We start from the raw sequence: 14,292 nt of genomic DNA on the forward strand, positions 1-14,292 counted from the left end.
TAGTAGGAGGGGCCTATATCACAAAAAATGCCATAAATCACGAACGGAATGATCACAGGTGTGACTTGAAATTGTAATTGGCTAGCAACGTTAGTGGGAGGGGCCTATGTAAGCAACTGTGGCAACAACACTTTGCAATTTTTTTAAATTGCGACCTTTCTAGTTAGTCTTACAACTGTCTACAACCCATCTCAAACCCTCACCCTACCCCTTACCTCCGGGGCAGCACACCTAAACCTAACCTTAACCCATGTCTAACCAATGACTAGTCTAAACTAAGTATGCACCCCGATATTCCGCATGTTATTTTAACAGGCTTAGAAACACACACAAAAAACAATCAGAGGGTAATTAGAGCACTTTCTCCACACAGCCCTGTAAATGTAAACTAGATTCAACTAGACGTGCATTTGAACACTGATGGCTGCCAGTCACAAGACACAACCTCTCTTTTTTTTTATCCCACAATTTTGTAAACCTTTTTTTCACCCAGTGTCAATTACCTAATCTAATCCTGGGCACTACACTCCCTGGGGAGAGCAACGGACTGACCTCATGCTTCCTTCAATGCATGAGGAGTCCAAGCTACTTATTTTCACCTGACAGAGGTGGTGGTGGGGGGGGGGTTCCCCGGTTGGACGTAGCACGTGAAAGGAACACGTTATTCCAACCAGTTCCTTTCCCTACCATCAGGTGCCCCAGCTGGCCAGGGGGAGGCAGTATAGAGACCAGGATTACTGCATTTGTGACCCTAGGGGACACGGGGAGAACATGCAAACTCCACACAGAAAGGCCCTTTCGCCAATCCCACCTCGGGTATAGAGCTTCAACATTTTTCAGGCGTCCCACTAAAAGCCTTTCAATTTGTGGGACGCCTGAAAAGTCATGGAAATGTGGGGACTGTCTCATGCACAGTGGGACATCTGGTCAAATATAAATCATAGTCATATTCTGAATATATGAGGTTAATGGAATTTATTTTTATGTAGTGTTTATACATTTGTTATGTGTCTATGTGTCCTCAGACCCGGTAGTCCTCTAGTTAGTAGTGAGAAGATGAAGCTGACGGTGAAAAAGTACTAATTAATCTCCAAACACAGACGTTATGAAATGTAATTAAATATCATAAATGACACAGGGTCACATACCTGACAAAATCGCCGGGCTGATTTGTTTATTTTTGGAACACAGTTCATATATGATGCAATCTTAAGATTTGCCTATGGGATTTCCAATACAAAGACCCCGAGGCGTAAGTGGGAGTGACGTCAGGATGTCGGTAGCTTCTGGCTTGCGAAATGGCTTAATAAAACGCTAGAAAATAGTGAAAATATCTGAGCTACAAGCTCACAACGCTATTTCTATGTAGGCTAAAAGTATTTTATTTCCGTATCCTGTGCAATGAAATCCCAGTGTGTGTTATGCCATATGGTGGCGTGTAGAGCACAGTACCTTATAGAGAATAACAAGCAGGGCTTTGAGCCACATCTGTCTGATGTGTGGCCGCAGCGCCCATAGGGAGCATCGGGGCGGCTGCTGGAAGTAATGTCTCAACTGGGGACAAGTGCAGTACTTCAACACTTGGACCACCAGGGGGAGTAATTGCTTCCCCAGGCCAATGTTGTAGTCCATTACCTGCAGGAAATGATATTGCACAGTAGTGTGACAAAAACATATTTTAACAACATGCCTTAGAGCTTAGACCTTAAGCAACAATCGCAGAATACACAAACAGTTTGATATTTGATAAATAAGGGGCAATACACAGTGTAAATGTAAATATAGTCACTTGTGCAATGCCGGCGATGAAGGCGTTGAAGCAGGTGGACGTTCGCATCTTCTGTGGGGCGATCATGAAACAGCCCTCCTGCTGGTCGTAGCCCAGCAGCACATACAGATGGCGCTTCACCGTGTTGAAGGCCTTGGCGCTGCTGATGTCGGCTTCGGCGCTGCCGTCATCTTTGGCCATGAATTTCATCAGTACCATGATGAGCTGGTGAACCGTCTGGTGGTCGATGCCGACATCCTCAGGCAGCAGATCCCTGATGACGGAGTCGCTGTCGTGAGACGGGGTCTGGCCTAGGAGAGGGGCTGAAGCGTCAGGGTTAAAGGGTGGGAGAAAGCATGCTGAAGACAAGGAAGGTAGCAGGGAGTTGCGGGGGGGGATGCAAGGATTGACAAACACAGACGGGGTGAGTCAACTCATCTCCTCAGCTACTCTCGGTCTACAAGATGGATGCATTGGCCACAATCTGCAGTAATGTGGACAGAAAGGGTGCAAAAAGGGTTCTCAGAGCCCTCATGCTGCATGCACTTCATGACGATGTGACAGTGGAGAAGCCAGAAGCCCTCATGGACTCCATGTCAATGTGCCTTTAAGTCAAGGGAGGACAAAAACATTGGGCCAATTTGTCAACATGTTCTCGACATCAAATGACCATGGTATGGGGTGAATGGAAAACATGACATGGTCAACAATGAAAGTCACAAACAGAACAACCATTGCCCTTTCATAATTTGCATGTAGCCCATTATATTCAGTTTCAATGATGTTTCCCCCCAATGTCATGTGATTGTTATATACTGTATATGCATATGTATTATTATTATTATTATTATTTTATTATTATATAGTGTATCATTTCAGTTTGGGATTTTTTATTTACCTGGTAGGACTTTCTCTATCATATCTCCAAGTGTCGGGGCAGAGTGATCTTGTCTTGTAAGCCTTAGAGCTAAAAACCACATGTGAAGAGCACAATTTAGAAAATGTCTCAACGAAGGCAGCACAGGACATGTCTGAGCTTCATCTTCACGCACGCACGCATTCACAAAAGTCACACGACACAGTCGACAGTCATTTTGTGAGATCACAAAATAGCAAATCACTGCTGCCTAAGGTCTCAATCACACTATTAAGACAAAATCGTTCTCTCTGTTCCGGGTGGAGAAGGGGGGCAGAGCAGCTGAGTCGCTGAGATTCACAGAACAGCTCTGCTCCATATGGGGGGGGGGGGGGGGGGGGGGGGGGGGGGGGGGAGGAGGGCAGAACACACTCCATGGAGCAGAGCTGTTCTGTGAATCTCAGCGACTCCCATTGAAAATGAATTGCGAGCTGCTCTGCCCCCCTTCTCCCCCCGGAACAGAGAGAATGATTTTGTCTTAATAGTGTAATTGAGGCCTCACAACCGCATTATGTGTGAAGCCATCATCAGTAGTACTGGCGTACTAGTCTGTACCAGATCTCCCAGACACTCAAGACAGCCAGATATTCAAGCGGGACTGTATCAGTGGGATGCAGTTTGTTGTCAGGTGTAAGCTGTGAGGCACACGCTGAATGCTCCGTATGCCCGTAACATCTGTGATTAACCAGACTGATTGGTTGGCAATCTTTTGATGTCTGTTCTGTTCTGTTGTTCTGTTCTGTTCCTTCCTGTAAAAGGATCATTTGGACTGTACTGTGAGAGCAGGTAATCTGGGCAACAAAGCTTGCAGTAATTTGTTTGAAAGGACTAAATTATATGAATAATTTCTGTTAATAAATGATAGAGGGCTGTTTGTAGGGCTGGGGTTTTATTTCAGATCTGAGTATACGAATTGAAGAGTTGAGATGAAGAACCATCTAAATCCATAATAATTATCCATTCCATAATGTATACATTATGGATAAGGGGTCAGAACAGATTCAGGGATTGTCAGAATAAATTATGAATTTAGATGGTTCCTCGTCTCAACTCTTCAATTATTCACATAAGCTAAAAACTCGAAATCTCTTAGCAAATCTTTCAACTCCAATGCTGCCATAATCTGGAGAATGTGATTATTTGCATACAAAATGGTTGAACTTCCTGCTGCCTTATTATTATACAGTGGTAGAGAGATGTGTTCTGATCTTACACGATGGACAGATTATCCTTCCTTTTATTATTTTTAATTAAGTTCTAATTTTTTTCTGGGAGGTACAGTATGTGGTTGTTGTCTTGTTCCTCACTGTGCACTGTGCACTTCCATAACATTTTCTATGTTATGGATCACTTTCAAGCCTTAATTTGATGCAGGAAATGGCAGTAGAAAGACAAGGGGAAGGACATGCATCAAAGATCCTCAGATCGGATTCAAACCTGGCAAAGGTCGGCTGTGCAAGGGCTGAGCTTGAAAGTAATGGCTCTACCACACCAGGTGAACTCCAGGGCACCCCCAAATCTGAAATCTGCTCCACATTTTAAGTTTGAATTTCATTTTATTTTATACTGTTGAAGGCAGAACGAGTATTTGGTACCAAGTGCACTAAAACGTGCACAGGGTTTTGCATACATACTGTAGATAGTTTTCCACAAAAGCTGATGAACAATCGCCAGCCAATCAGTATAAAGTTGATCAGAGGTTTTAACGGCGGTGGAAGACCACAAACAACACCCCACTGACATAGGAACAAATATGGATGCATAGAAACATAGAAAAATGCATAATATGAGTGAGCAGAGACATTAAGAAAATGAAACCAGACTGGATATATATATATATATATATATATATATATAGACTTGTCTAGCTCTGACAATGTTCGAAGCACGACAGCATCATAATTACCCTATTGTTATGCACCACCACACGTGACATGATGTAGCTTTAAATTGACCAGATGAGCAGGGGATTTTAACCTTTGGACAATTTGTAACAGTCCAAGGGAATAACGCTTACACACAAATCCCTATTTTATACTGTGAAAATGAAATGGGCTCATCACGACACATTTGAAAAAGATTGTACTTTTTCTTTTGTGAAAGATTTCACCTGTAATGACATGCACAAAATAGGGACACAAGGGTTAATATGTTCAGCTGTCTGTTGTCAAATGTCCCTGAAAATCATTGCTTGTGCATTTGCACATATTATCTTATAGTTAAGTATGGAATTAAGACATCGTTCAGACATGGACAGACAGACAACCGGCCAGTCTTTGCTACTCACGAAGCCGGTTGCTCAGGGACTCGGGGAGTGAGAATGCCCTCTTGGACACGGGTGCACCCTTCACACTGTCACGGAGCGACCGCACGCTCTTCTGCCGGTTCCTGGCAAACCGGGCACGCCGTATCTTCCATAGAGCTGCGTCGCTGAGGTTGGCCACGTTGGTGCGTACGGCTGTGATGGCTGACAAAAAGAACAGCTTGTTTTAGCACAACATGGTGGGGAGCAACGTTACAGCACACAGACAATGTATGTCACATCTTTAAGTGGGTTTGCAGGTAACTATGTCAAATAAACATCCAGTGATAATGCAGTATAGGGACCTACTAGTAGGGAAAGGGAAGTCCTTGTTGCAGTCCAGGTGTAGCTGAGCCTCCAGAGATAGCGTTTCAAAGCGGTTAACAAAAAACTCCCAGCTAAGAGCAGGAACCTCCTTCTTCAGAGAGTGCAACAACAACAGCTTGCTGAGGATGATGGGTCGATCCCTCACGACGGTATCAAACTGGAAGTCCAGGCAGATGCACAAGCCCTAGATACACACACAGACAGACACATCAATAAAGAATGTGCACATAACACACACACACAGTCAAATTAACTCTGTGAGTGGTCCACTTTTATCACATGCAGAGAGAAATTAACACATATGTGCCAATAAGCCCAATTATTTTCATAGGTTGAAAGGCGCTATAGGGCATCACCCTAATTAGGAAGCTGCCTGTCCGTCTGCGTTCCTTTTATGCCCAATTGCCCATGTAGGGAGTTCCATGTCAGTTTGGGCGGTTCGAGAAAACTCACTCACTCAATTTGTAGAAGGTTTCTTGTGTTCTTATAATCTCTCTCTCTCTCATTTGATGTGGTGTTGTTTAGGTCACCTGCAGTGCTGGCCTTTTGATGGTGTCTAGCAGTAGTCTGGCCCGGGTGGCGACAGCTGGGTTGACATCCTCTACAGATGCCAGGAAGCAGCAGAAGGCATGGGCCAGGGAATACTTCAGCAGGTGGTTCTTGGTCACGGAACCAATGTCCAGGAACCGACAGAGTACTGCCACCTTCTCCACTGATGGTTATTATAACAATGCAGACACAATTGATCATCCCAACACCAAGATTCAGAGAAAGCAGTGTGGCAACTACCTAATCGTTGCCAGACAGCTTTAAATAGTTGAACTATTGAAACAGAAATTTGGCGTAAAATCTTCCCTTCATTGTCAATGGCATTTAATGTTTGTGTTGCGGACATTTTGTGGGGACAAAAGCTGTATATAGGAGGGGCTCAAAAATATCATCTCCACCATTGTGGGTTGCTTTTGTATAGAGGGTATGAACATGACATCATCGTACCTGGAAGTTATGCGGGAACGCCCACTGAGTGGCAAAAAACTACTTTCTGGCCTTGACAGCCCATTCATCCAAACAGAAAAGTCCTGTCTGATTGCATTAAACAATGTTAACTCACCAGCATTGCAGCTGTACGTAAAGCTTGAATTATCCTCTTTCTGCAAAGTTTTTGTTTCATAAAAATCCACCATAGAAGTGAGCAGCTTGTAGTGTTGGAGTTTGGAAGTGCTTGTTTTCAATAACACAACATTTTGCTGCCTCCTGCATTATGTGACATTTAGAAACAGGTGGTACGCAGGACGGTTGAGTGATTTCCAACGAGCGCTTCCAAACTCCAACACTCCATGCTGCTCAATGTTTTGCCACTCAGTCTAGATGAGGGGGGCGTGTCCTGTTGGGAATATCATGCATGTGCATACTCTCTATTATGACTCAACTCAAAAGATGAACACCTAAAAGCCACTTTGTTAATTGCCAATGTTGACCACTAGGTGTCATTGTGGCTCTAGAGAGGGGCTCAGGAATGGGTGGTCATCAGACTCATCACCAGATACTAGCCAGTCAGTCACAGTAGAGCATGGCATGGGTATGCAACTGTCCTTTTAGCATTACGGTCTGACCATCTGTTTTAACATAGCTCATATGGGGGTGTATACATGATTAGTTATCATCACAATACAGACGCTTTGTAAAAAATATCTCATGACACACAATTTCCCTTGGACATAATGAATCCAAATGATACAATGCGGTGTCACTATTCATGCTGTGATTTACTCTGCAGTCTCTGGACAATATATGATGATACACGCATTGATTTTAAATAAGGTATTGTCTGTGTTTAACCCACGCTCCCATCTTGCCACCCCGTCCTCTAGCTGACTCAAGGTCACACAGCTATTCTGCTAATCACAGGGTGGGAAGAAATGTATTAATCACACAATTCCCCTTTGCCATTGGAGCTGCATGGTAACCATGACAACACTAGGGGGAGACGTGGTTAAGCAAGAGCGTGCGGATGAGGTTATACAGTACAAGCAGACTGTGGGTATTCCCCTAATGTTTCATTCATGTAACCACAGACGCATTTACATAGCCTGTCATAAAAACCAAACAACCACATCATAATGTCATTGATGTGGGGTCATTGCCATCATACGCAGTAAAAAAACATCCTTGTAAAAAAACATCCATTAAAGATTCTTCAGAGTTAAATTAACATGGAAGATTTTACTGTGCGATGAGCCTTGTTTCTGTTACAGGCCTGTATAAATGCCCATACGATATCATATGAGAATATGGCTGCCGATGCTTTATTCAGAATCATATTGAAATCATATTGAAGACAGTATGACGAAACAATCCATCAAGGCTGATGGAAATCATGTCATAGAAAAAAAGCAGTTAATTCAATGAATATTATTATGTGACAAGATATACAATACAGTATGTTTAATTTCTATGATCTAAAAACTCAGTCAAAATGTCAATTTATCTGTAAAATTCATGACCTAAATAAAACATTCATATAAGTCCCGCTAAGAGACCTGACAGACGTTGTTTGACATTAAAAACCACATAAACCTCTATATGATACCAGTGGCCCTCAGGGGTCTATACTTGACCCCTTCCTTTTCCCCCACTACTATTTTCCACCTAATGTTTATTATGACAGGATAGGGATGCTAGGATATTGATATGGTTTAAATGTTTGCCGGGTAAATGCTCGATCTTCTCACCTGCTTCAAATCGAATCTTCCAGTCCTTGCTGTTGAAGTTTATGTCAACAAGGTTCCAGAATATGTCCGCCCCATGGGAGAGAGAAAGGGCATGAAGGAGCTGGGGCACTGCCAGGGAGGCCAGCTGGCAGAACTCCGACTTCAGCATGGACCACAGGCTGAAAAACATACACATACAAGATACAAATTACAATACATGCACGTACACAAACACGCACGCACGCACGCATGCACGCACGCACGCACGCACACACACAACTCACACAACACACACCACATGACATTGCAGAAGAGGCCATTAAGGAGTCGATTGGATTAAAAATACAATTGTCACAAGACATTTCCATCAACAGCATCAAGGTCACTTTTTCCCATATCTTCAAGCAGAGTTGTTGCAGACCTCGGGATGAGCATCTTTTCCTGGACGTAGGCAAGGAACTGTGGATGGTCCTTACGGGCCAGGTACAGACACTCCCCATGGAGACACAAGATCTTCAGACAGTTCAGCATGTTGAACAAGATATCAGGCTCCTCAAACTTGGACATCTCCTGAAGCCAACAGAGGATACATGGCATATTGAAATCAACACATTTCAAGACAATATTACCAGTTGTTCTGTAATCTTTTATTAGCTTTGCGGGTTATACCGCTTAGGGGATTTTATTCCTGAGTGGCTACCGAACAGTATCATACTACAACAGCAGAGCCGAGCAGAGCCAAATTAAGTTCTGATACAACACTAAAATGGTTGAGTTGAGGCGTTACATTAGAGATGGTTACGTTTTCGCTTTAGATCTGGTGTGGGTAGATAAGTTTAAGGATATAGGAAGGTTGAGATTGTGTAACTTCAAACTCACAGATTCTGAGCTTGTAGAAATTGATTACCAGGTCAGCCCCAACCATATTTATATAGGTCAAATGAGTACCTGCAGAATGGTGTATATAAGCTTCAAAGACACTGGTAGCTGCTGGTAGGAGAACTTCTTATCAGCGTTATTCTTCATTGCTGAAAGGAACAAGGCATTTGTATGAGAGAAAGTACAGTAGTACAGTATAGTTATAATCTGCTGTATGACACTGTTACATGCTGAAAACAGTAGATCTACACACTGAAGCTTACAAATCTGAGATTTTCAGTCAGTGACAGCATCGCACAATGAAGTACAAAACAGGCTTTCGTTTAAAAAATAATTGTTGCATTAGAGTGAAGACTCAATTATCAAAATCCCAGGGAAAGAAATGTTTCCAAGAACTGAAATGTACTGACATTGTCACCCAAAGGTTCAGAATGCGGGGCTAGTTCAGTGTAATTTACAAAATTGTGAATTTTAGGAACACACTTTATCATCAATACGCAATGCGTGGTGAGCTTGTAGATCAGCTATATACGGCGAAGTGATTTAGTAGAGATGGGAAAAAAGAGTGGACCAAGTGAGCCAACCCTGGTAACTTGTATATGCTAAAAATCTAAAATGTCATTGATGCTTTCCCGGTTTTAATGGTTAAAAATTGTTAAATTGTTGTTGGTAATGTTTATGTTTAGTAATAGCAAGCTGTCAAATGATCATTTCATGTGTCCATCTGCTACAGAGGCTGAGAAATAAATACATTACATATAGCAACATTTATAATTAGTTACATAGACATGGTCCCGGCATGAAATGTACCTTCTTAACCCATTTTGACCTGGGAACGATTCTGCAATCGTCTTCTAAATCCTGACTGTTTTCTTGAAAAAGCTATGTTTTTCTATGTCAGTCGTTCACAAACACTTTCATGTTACTTTTCACGATTCTTCAAAAATAGCAGACCTACAAGCTTGTAGCGCGACACTCGGTGGCGCGCTATGAGCTTGTAGGTATTTTTCAATAGCTAAAGCAAAACGTAATGCTAACACCAAAAGGGGTTCCCGCCCAAAATGGATTAAACTAATGGCCTAAGTCATTTTTTGAGGATTTTTTTCAGCTCCTCATGGCATTGGCCACCTCTCGTAAAATCGCCAAAGTAAATTGAAAGTCCTAATTGAAAAGGATCATGCTTTTAGTAAAATGAGTGTGACTTAGGCCAAAGTGAGAGTGTGACTTAGGCCAAATTGAGAGTGTGACTTAGGCCAAAGTGAGACTGTGACTTAGGCCAAAGTGAGAGTGTGACTTAGGCCAATGTGAGAGTGTGACTTAGGTCAAAGTAAGAGTGTGACTTAGGCCAAAGTAAGAGTGTGACTTAGGCCAAAATAGTGCTCTTTTGGAGGGGAACAAGGAATCACGTTGGTTTTCTCTCTACATTCAATCTCATTATATGGCAATACAGGTCTCAAATTCACACAAAAAAAGTTGTGTTAGTCATTTTTGGGAACGAAATGGCTCTATTCATGTGTACATTAATCCTAATTGATGACCTCTTATGTCAGAAGATGGATTATGACAGAACACATTTAAATGTAACACAGTGTCTTCTTTCAAATTGAAAGAGCAATATATTATACTGTAACATTATGTACTGTATATACACACATGGATTATCAGGAGAGTTGTTGCTGGGGTTGTCAGTGTTTGGGCCACTTGTTTTCTCTCCTTCCTCTGTTCCGTTGTCACTTGTCATAGACTGGTCTGGCTGCGGTAACAACAGAGTTTCCTCCAAAGTGTCCGTGGGCTCCTAGAAGACATTAGATTACATCAAATATTCAGTCATTTACTGTTCAGTCGTAGTTATTTGCATGTATCATATTTAGCCATCAACTGTTGAGACTGCTGGTCGCATTCACATGCAAATTACAAGATTTTACCTCCAGGTGAGTGTGAGAATAATGTGTGAATGTGCAACAAAATGACGTAATCACATACTGTGAGCGGCGTGTTGCACTGCGGGAATTGTGGGGACTGGAGGACTGACTAGTGACTGTATGACATCCGACCTGGGAGCTGACATGTTCTCTGTGCACTGCCCCTTTTGCATTGTCGCGCATGACGATTTGGTGCAGTGATGATGTGTGCCTCACCACCAGTCGTATGGTGCAGTGATGATGTGTGCCTCACCACCAGTCGTATGGTGCAGTGATGATGTGTGCCTCACCACCAGTCGTATGGTGCAGTGATAATGTGTGCCTCACCACCAGTCGTATGGTGCAGTGATGATGTGTGCCTCACCACCAGTCGTATGGTGCAGTGATGATGTGTGCCTCACCACCAGTCGTATGGTGCAGTGATAATGTGTGCCTCACCACCAGTCGTATGGTGCAGTGATGATGTGTGCCTCACCACCAGTCGTATGGTGCAGTGATGATGTGTGCCTCACCACCAGTCGTATGGTGCAGTGATGATGTGTGCCTCACCACCAGTCGTATGGTGCAGTGATAATGTGTGCCTCACCACCAGTCGTATGGTGCAGTGATGATGTGTGCCTCACCACCAGTCGTATGGTGCAGTGATGATGTGTGCCTCACCACCAGTCGTATGGTGCAGTGATGATGTGTGCCTCACCACCAGTCGTATGGTGCAGTGATAATGTGTGCCTCACCACCAGTCGTATGGTGCAGTGATGATGTGTGCCTCACCACCAGTCGTATGGTGCAGTGATGATGTGTGCCTCACCACCAGTCGTATGGTGCAGTGATGATGTGTGCCTCACCACCAGTCGTATGGTGCAGTGATGATGTGTGCCTCACCACCAGTCGTATGGTGCAGTGATAATGTGTGCCTCACCACCAGTCATTTGGTGCAGTGATGATGTGTGCCTCACCACCAGTCGTATGGTGCAGTGATGATGTGTGCCTCACCACCAGTCGTATGGTGCAGTGATAATGTGTGCCTCACCACCAGTCGTATGGTGCAGTGATGATGTGTGCCTCACCACCAGTCGTATGGTGCAGTGATAATGTGTGCCTCACCACCAGTCGTATGGTGCAGTGATGATGTGTGCCTCACCACCAGTCGTATGGTGCAGTGATGATGTGTGCCTCACCACCAGTCGTATGGTGCAGTGATAATGTGTGCCTCACCACCAGTCGTATGGTGCAGTGATGATGTGTGCCTCACCACCAGTCGTATGGTGCAGTGATGATGTGTGCCTCACCACCAGTCGTATGGTGCAGTGATGATGTGTGCCTCACCACCAGTCGTATGGTGCAGTGATGATGTGTGCCTCACCACCAGTCGTATGGTGCAGTGATGATGTGTGCCTCACCACCAGTCGTATGGTGCAGTGATGATGTGTGCCTCACCACCAGTCGTATCTCCTCCCGAGGGGTCAACCTCTCCAGTAGCTCACAGCCCAGCTGGTAGCACAGGATGCTGGACTGACACAGGCTGCACTCCAGGGCCTTCTCGTCCTTCTGACAGGTGTGCGAGCCCCCCCACGGGGCCTGGAAGACATTGTTGATAATGCCCACAATGTCCTTCCCCAGACTGCTGTCTAGACCCAGCATCACACCGTCATCCTGGAGCTCCATCTGGGACAGGGGGGGCAAGCAGCCGTGAAAACGCACAGGGAACAAAGGAAACTGGAGCACGACACAAATCTCTACAACCTGTGTGTTTTGTTCAGTATGAGTCATGTATCTCTGGATGAATGGGAGAGGACAAAATATAGCTAAACTCTGTATTGTATACAGTACGTATGTCTTTGCTTGGTGTGTGTGTGTGTGTGTGTGTGTGTGTGTGTGTGTGTGTGTGTGTGTGTGTGTGTGTGTGCGTGCGTGCGTGCGTGCATGCGTGCGTGTGATTGCTACCTGCTTGAGGACGAGGTCAAACATGAGGATGAAACAGCCCAGGTTCATATCATCGTCGTCACAGTCCAGGTCCAGGGCACAGTGGCCGGTGGCGTGCCCCAGGTTTTTAAATGGGCTGCAGCGCAGGGGACTGCGGAATGGGCTCCGAAATGGACTCGGATACGGGCTGAGGGTGTTGTGTTGCCCACGGTGTCCCGGATCGGATACGACGCTCACCTACGGCACGCACCCACGCATATCATACAATGTGAGGTGCGCTGGCTACAGTTGGTTTTGCACATCATCTCGTCGTGCATACTCCCACACTCATATTGCTGACAGCTATGGCATCTAAACCCATGCAGTGTGCAGCTTTAACTTTTACTGATAAGTCTGTATGATAGGCAAGTTCAATTAACAGAACTATTTTTAGACATACAGTAGACAGTTCCCATGGAAACGCAAATTCCGACGAACAATAGACAATAGAGGCCAGATTAAAAAAAATAAAAAATACAATCCTGGTGTGATTACTGTACATGCCCGAGCTTGCTATATTCTGCTGTGATTCAGCCACAAAAAAAAGTGAGTGCTAAAGGCTCAAATTGTCATGTCTCTAGAGAAGAGCTTAAAAGGCTGATGATGAGATCGTTTGACCGCAGTCATTTTGTCATGGATGTATCGTATCTCACCCTCCGAGCCCCACTGTTGCCAGTCAGATCGGAGACCCGTGACTTCCTCTGATTGGCCAGCTCTTTCACGGAGTTCACGCCATCAGAGAACATCCCAATCAACAGCTGTAGAGGCACCACAATGTCCAACTCTGACAGCACCTGTAGTTGCAGACCAGAAACACCCAAGTTAATACGAACATACAGCTTATACACAGACAGACAATATAATGCACTCAAAGACAAATAAAGATAAATATGTAAATTTGTACAAGACAATGTTAAGGGTTATAAACAAAAGAGAGGAACGGGTGCCACTTCATCTGATTGAAACAATTTAGGCATTTAGTAGATGCTCTTATGGTGCTTATGGTAGGTAGATATCAAACCTAGCATCTATAAAAATAAAACATAGTATACAAATAACTGTCATCTAGGAACAAGTAACAACATTCATCAAATTCTAAATAACATGACCTGCCCTAATGTGATCGATGAAGCTACTGTTATATCTCTTGGTCAGAGTGATTTGGTGGGAGACTTGAAAGCCATCCATGTAGGGCAGCAAGCTGTGAGTGCATATGGAGTGAAAATGCAAAATCCCTCCTTTCTTCATCAGCCTCACTGTGTGTGACCCAGATCCATATTCAGCAGGAATCCTGCCAGGGTCTCTCACACACCCAATGACAACCTGGTCAATGCACACATACTAGTGTAGAGGGAACCACAGGATATGAACTGGACAGAGATTAGACATGTTCATGTGTGCGTGCAGCCGTGCACATGTCTGTACCTGTATTATTAACCTGTATTATTATGTGAGAACTGTATTTCCAAAAGGATTTAGGGTGGTTACGGTAAAGGTTAATGGTA

General features: G+C 44.1%; 1 protein-coding gene across 1 annotated transcript in view; it reads right to left on the reverse strand.

Annotated features, from left to right (window-relative positions):
• The window catches only part of unc79 (unc-79 homolog, NALCN channel complex subunit), a 58,394-nt gene that overhangs the window by 20,393 nt on the left and 23,709 nt on the right, over positions 1-14,292 (reverse strand). Inside the window, exons 17-29 of the mRNA XM_083792145.1 lie at positions 13,441-13,581; positions 12,770-12,985; positions 12,263-12,490; positions 10,557-10,698; positions 8,973-9,052; positions 8,446-8,594; positions 8,046-8,203; positions 5,844-6,025; positions 5,296-5,497; positions 4,972-5,151; positions 2,667-2,735; positions 1,790-2,079; positions 1,453-1,635 (exon numbers count right to left, since the gene is read on the reverse strand). Coding sequence (XP_083648271.1) covers positions 1,453-1,635; positions 1,790-2,079; positions 2,667-2,735; positions 4,972-5,151; positions 5,296-5,497; positions 5,844-6,025; positions 8,046-8,203; positions 8,446-8,594; positions 8,973-9,052; positions 10,557-10,698; positions 12,263-12,490; positions 12,770-12,985; positions 13,441-13,581 — 2,220 coding nt within the window. The remainder of the gene's footprint in view (positions 1-1,452; positions 1,636-1,789; positions 2,080-2,666; positions 2,736-4,971; positions 5,152-5,295; positions 5,498-5,843; positions 6,026-8,045; positions 8,204-8,445; positions 8,595-8,972; positions 9,053-10,556; positions 10,699-12,262; positions 12,491-12,769; positions 12,986-13,440; positions 13,582-14,292) is intronic.

Source organism: Protomyctophum parallelum (assembly GCF_964188405.1).
Source record: "Protomyctophum parallelum genome assembly, chromosome: 20".
NCBI lineage: Eukaryota > Metazoa > Chordata > Actinopteri > Myctophiformes > Myctophidae > Protomyctophum > Protomyctophum parallelum.